Source organism: Lampetra fluviatilis, chromosome 43 (assembly GCF_964198595.1).
Source record: "Lampetra fluviatilis chromosome 43, kcLamFluv1.1, whole genome shotgun sequence".
In the NCBI taxonomy this organism is placed as follows: Eukaryota; Metazoa; Chordata; class Hyperoartia; order Petromyzontiformes; family Petromyzontidae; genus Lampetra; species Lampetra fluviatilis.
This window is the reverse complement of record NC_136317.1, coordinates 1,761,264-1,767,263: the sequence shown is the minus strand read 5'-3', so window position 1 is coordinate 1,767,263 and position 6,000 is coordinate 1,761,264. Positions and strand designations below refer to the sequence as shown.

At 48.8% G+C, this 6,000-nt stretch overlaps 1 protein-coding gene across 4 annotated transcripts in view; it reads left to right on the top strand.

Annotated features, from left to right (window-relative positions):
• The first annotated feature begins 432 nt into the window (after positions 1-432).
• The window catches only part of ARRB1 (arrestin beta 1), a 61,859-nt gene continuing 56,291 nt past the window's right edge, over positions 433-6,000 (top strand). For all 4 annotated transcript variants that reach the window (XM_078876084.1, XM_078876085.1, XM_078876083.1 and 1 more), the window contains exon 1: positions 433-583. In XM_078876084.1, the coding sequence (XP_078732210.1) occupies positions 561-583 (23 nt within the window). In that variant the 5' untranslated portion in view covers positions 433-560. The remainder of the gene's footprint in view (positions 584-6,000) is intronic.

The following is a 6,000-nucleotide window of genomic DNA, read 5'->3' as shown; positions in this document are numbered from 1 at the left end:
TTTGTTGCGTGGCCTTTGCCATCGCCACCATCATCAACCACCATCAACCATCACCACCATCAACTATCACCACCATCATCATCATCATCAACCACCACGATCATCATCATCAACCACCACGATCATCATCACCACGATCATCATCATCACCATCATCACAAACCACCATCATCATCACCATCATCATCAATCGCCATCACCATCAACCACCATCATCATCACCATCATCAACCACTACGATCATCATCACCATCATCAACCACCATCACCATCGCCACTGCACAAGAAGCGACCACCAACTACATTCGTAGCCGCTTGATGAAAAGCAAAAGACAAAGCCCTCCCCCCACCCCCCCGCCCGTAGAGCCTCAACGACAGAAAAATCACTCACACGCGCGTCTTTGTATCCCCTCGGTGTTCGTGCGCAGCGCGCGCGCGCGTAACACGGCACGCACGGACGGGGGCCGCGCGCGTGCACGCGGCGAGAAGAGCGCCGTTGCCGTCGCTGCCGCTACGCTGTGGTTCGTTCCGTAGACGTCTCGCGGATCGCCAAGAGGACCATGGGGGAGAAACCCGGTACCAGGTACGGGCAAGTGTGGTGTGTGTGTGTGTGCGCGCGCGTGTGTGTGCGCGCGCGCGCGTGTGTGTGCGCGCGCGTGTGTGCGTGTGACCCGAGCCTGGGCACACCCCCCCCTCCCCCCACCCTCCACCACTAGGTCGACTCAGCCCTCAAATGAGAACCTGGTGCGGTGTGTAAAAACATCGCCACTGGGGAGACAAAGGCGGTCGGGCGTGGCGGTGTTGGGCCACCCACCCACCTCCTCGTGTGCCACAGTGCCGGCTTTCATAGGTGCTCGCTAACGGCACTTGCACCAGCAGTCTGTTACAGGCTGTACGGGGGATCTTTGTCTTTGTGCACCTAGCCTGGCACAGAGCGATGTTGGTGAGGCCCTGGCTGTTGATGGTAGAGCGTCTTGTGATGCGTTGCACGTGTAAGGACATTTTGTGTAGATGCTAATACAAAGATCCCCCGTATAGCCTTCAGACTGTTGGGGCAAGTGCTGTTGGTGTATGTGTGTGTGTATATATACACACACACATACACATGTAATTCACATGTATAACGTATATACACGATGACATGTGTGTGTGTGTATGTATACATGCATTCGCACAGGTATGCACACACACATAATGTACTGATGCGCGGGTACAAATACGTGTGTCTAGCACTGTATATGTACACATACTATACACATCACCTGTATAATTTAGCCCGCATCCGACAGGACTAACCACTCCGGAGATTCAATCAAATGTTGCAGTCGTGGAATGGATGGTAGGCAGCATTGGACTGTGGTGAGGCCTTCATCCAGCAGTGGATGGACAATGCCTGCTGCTGTTATTACAGTAACACAGTATGCGTGCCCTGTGGGTGTCCCTGCGTCGTGCGTTTTCAGATGCGCTCCTGCGGCCGTCTGGAACGCGCTCTTCCGATATTAGGAAACTGCTTTTTGTCTTTAGGTTTGTTGTCCTTCCCCCGCACCTCCGATTTGGCGTGTTTTGGCTACGCACGGGTTCGAGAGATGTTCAACATGCACGCATATTGCCCAACACTTGTGCACACACACAGCCTTAGAGTGTGTGCACATAGTATCGATCGCTGTGTGCCGTCTCCTTTTCTCAAACACACCGGTAATTAAACACCGTCCACGATATTTAATCAAGCACCTTTGATCCGATTATCCTTCCATTTGCATATCATTTGTTTAAATTGTGCTCGTGCAGCGTCATTCGCTGTCTTTTCCCAGCTCCTTGTGGTACCTGTGATGATGGGGATGCCAACTGATGGTGGGGATGCGTGGGGATGACGATAATTGTGGTGATGTCGGACGCTTGGTGATTAAAGAACTTGGCCATTCGTTCTCCTTAAACATGCGCTCAAGTAAGCCGAGCACATGCCAATGCTGGCGCTGCAACGCGTCTGCGAGGATTGCCACCGGGGAAATGGAGCGATGACATTGGCTCGTGTGCAGGTGCCAGGCCGAGCATTACGTCTGTACATCTGTGAACAAGGGCTTTATTGCTCATCGGATTCCCCCAGTGTAAATATTCTGATTCTGCATTGTCGCGGGACATGCCGGTGACTTGAAGAGGCCTTTATCCAGCGGTGGATGGGCCATGGCTAATCACGACGAGTGCGAATTATTACTTAGAAGTCATACTGTAACAAGATGGTACTTAAGTTTTTATTTAAAGTTTTCGTGACTGCAGGGATTCATATTCTTGGTTCTTTTCACACCTGATGACGATTGCTTGTGTTGCAATCGAAACGTCATGATAATTTTATTGTTTAATATTTGTATTATTTTATTGTTTCCCTTCTACGTGAATTTACCGAAAGAACCAAGAATATAAGATGGTACTTTACAACCTCTTTGCCAATCCACTGCTTGGACGCAAGGGTTTTTTTCATGCAGTGTCGATCCGTTGGGGTCATTTGACCATACTTCACCACGCTGGTCAGGGAGGGCTGATGAAATGGGGGGTGCATGAGAGACTGATTGTGAAGTCAGTCGCCACTGATTTTATGACCGGGAATCGAACTCGGCTGGCCTGGTCCGTAGCGCAGACTTGGGCTCGCCACTCCGCCACCACCGCCATGATGCCTTCAACTCTTTGAAATAACAAAATGAAATGATTACCAGGTTGTTTTTCAAGGATCTTTTTTGTCTTTTATTATCAGCGGCCAAATTGGGGCAAATAACCACCTTTCTCCTCCATAATCATGTCTCCCCCGCCAGTCCTTCACGGCACAATGGATCTCAATTGGGTCTCGCATGTAGTTGAATGAAAGGACATTGAAACGAGGTATGTTGAAGTCCTTTTGGAAATTATGATGGCGCTTCGGTGAGGTGAGCGAGGGCACGTGGGTGCGTGCTCGCGTGCGCTTCCCACAGCCTGATAAAGATGGAACGCTCCACCAGAATCGTTGTAGAAAATCCAGCGTTAAAAAACGAAGAGTTTTTTTTGTTTTTTTCGTAAAAGGCCCAACGGCACTTGATAACGGCGTACGTTCGTTACGCCGGGTTTGCAGAGCAAGGCGATCGCGAAGGCAGCCCTGCTGTGTTTCACGGAGATAGTCTGCTCTAGTTTCTCGGGGGGGGGGGGGGGCGATGTTGATGTGTCTAAACCCAATTGAGTAATTTGCTGTGTACTTTTTTTTCAATCTTTTGCAAATTTGGGCTGTGACTAAGACACACAATGGTTTGCTCGTTTCGAATGACGGCGGCGGGATTCTGTCTAACGTCAACTGTGGAGCAGACTGCGCGCGGCTTCTTGGGCCTCGCACGCCTGCTTTAATAAATAATCAGAATCTCTCTTGATCTTGGAGGAATCCGATGAGCTATGAAGATCATTTTCGCAGTTGTCCGGTACAACCAGGGTGGGTACGGCTGGATCCGAACCGCATAACATCCTCCACAGCGCCCCAGCACAGGGGCCGTCTGGGGGAGGGGGGGGTAACCAGTCGAGAAAGATGAAAAGTTTGGTCTAGAAGTGGGAAGTACACGTAATATATACAATACATATATAAAATCAGGCTTTGGTGATTTCTGCCAGGATGGGGGAAGCATTCCAGGTGGGACTGGATGGTGAATTGTGTTGAGAGCTGTGCAGAGGCCAAAAAAAAATTAAAAGTTCATTACGTAAATACTGCACGCATTTATTTCATTCTGTTTTGAAATGCATTCTTTTCATGCCAGAGAATGTGTGCGTGTTTTCACTTGGGTTGTTTTTCGAGCGGTTGTTCGCAGTCGCAAAGTACATTTCCATTTACGTAATTCTGAATGTACTACGTAGGGCAAAAGCACAGCCTCTTGCAGTTTTCCTTGCTCACGCTGCTGCTGCTGGCGGAAAGGGGCCCTGCAAGAGACGCCCCAAGAGAGGGGTTATTTGGCCGTTTCGTCCCGCGCTGGCCGAAACGTATCGGAAGGTAGTTGGAAGTACCCTACAAATTGACCCCCCACCGTCATACGTGACCTTCAGATCGACCTAATTGTGGTGTATATACCAATTATGCTGCTGAAATATAAACGTCGTACGTTTTGTAATTGCACTGGCAATTATCTGTTGTGCGTTCTCCGTGGCGGATAAGTAGTTTTGTCTAAATACTGTGTATGTGTGTTTTTTTAAAATCACACACACAGCAGGAGGTGTCTGGGTGGCTCGGAGGCCCGAGTGCAAAGCCAGCACCTCTGATATCCTGGGTTCGAATGCGGGTTTCAACCACTCTGTGTTTAAATTGGATTGCGAGGTGAAGTGTATTGACGGCGTCCACCCGTTTGACAACGATTGGTCCAAAAATATAACTTTATTTTACATTTCACTTTTCATCTTGACTTAATGATAATGGCAGTAGTAATGATTTAGTACATTTATTTAGTCACACCATTTTTATAGGGCAAGGCTATCACCAAAGGTGCTACTTTTCAGACAATCTGCGGTCCGTTCCACAGTAAGGGATGACAATTTCGACGGCTAATCCCAAATTGAGTAATTTGCGGTGTAATGTTTTGACATGGGTAAATGTGGATCGTGACGCTGGCACACAATGGCCCACTCGCGTCAAGTGATGTCACGAAATATTTACCGTCCAATTTAATACACCTGCAGTGCTAACCAGGGCGGCCTACCGGATTTTAACCACGAACATCCGCAACGAACGGCGAATGCGCTACCGCTTGGGCCATGCCATTATGACTGTATTGCAGTTTTGGCGCATAAAAAATGTTTGTTAGACTGTCATGAGACCACCTCGTGGCAAGGGTGTGTTGTGGGAAAGGGTGCCCCGAAAAGCATAATCACAAAAGGCCACCTTGAAGGATTATTTTTTTTGGGAGCGGTGGGGGGAGTAGATCCGGTGTTATATTTACCGCAGCTGTTGTCTGCCACGTGTGGCAGACGCGAGATTACCGAATGGATTCCTCGTAAGCACGGTTGGCTACGTACGGCGCGAAATAAGTTCAAACGTGCGTACGTCTTGTGACGCCATGCCGCCATTAACCCAATTGGAATAAATTGCGGAAAATGAAATGGGGGGGGGGGGAGGGGGAAACCCCCCACGATATAAAAAGTAATTACTGAAGTCTATTAGGGCCGGCTTACATTCACGGGCCAACTTGCTTTCCAGTGCTAATGTGATAATGGTAATGGCAGCAGCCTGGCATGGGGGTGTCTGTGCTTGGCTTGGTGACCTCCACGCATCGCACAGAGCGTCTGACAATGCTGTGACCGAGCGGAGGTTGAATCGAAAAGTAAGAACAGCACTCGGTGCCCGTGCAGTCACCACAGAGCAAAGTGCCAGGCTAGGTGCACCTTGAGGCCACGTGGAGTGTCCAAGGCTCGCTTGCTTGTTGGAGGTCACGGGACAGACCTCGTTTGTTATAGAGAGATGACTGGTAGATGCACCACTGGCAGATGCACCATCAAAAAAAATACACGCACGAAAACAAAATGTGAATTTAAACCAAATCTGAAAGGTGGCACAACAGCGTTGTAAATGTCGTCCCATATTGGAGTCATTTGATTTGCTGCTGGTTTTACGATCGGAGGGAATGTTTTTAAAAAAACATCATGGCGGTTGGGATTTAGACTGAATATCTAATTAACAATTATGAGTAAGGAAAGCTCTGGCCAAGACGATGTTTTTCTAGCCACATTGCGTGTTTTAGTCTCCGGACGTTTTGACAGAGTATCAACCAGCCGGAGTGTTCCCTGCAGAAGATGACACCGTGTGCGACATTAGGACCACCTGAGCAGCTATAACCAGAGTGAATTGGAGCGTGCATTTGGTGGGAATAATCGTAACAATAAAAATAAGAAAGGTCTCGTGATTGGCTGTTCGAAACGTCCAGAGATTAAATCACTACGGTTGGAGAAACGTCATTATTGGTGACACATTTTCTCGCCAAAGATTGTTTAGACGTTAGGAGGGAGCGT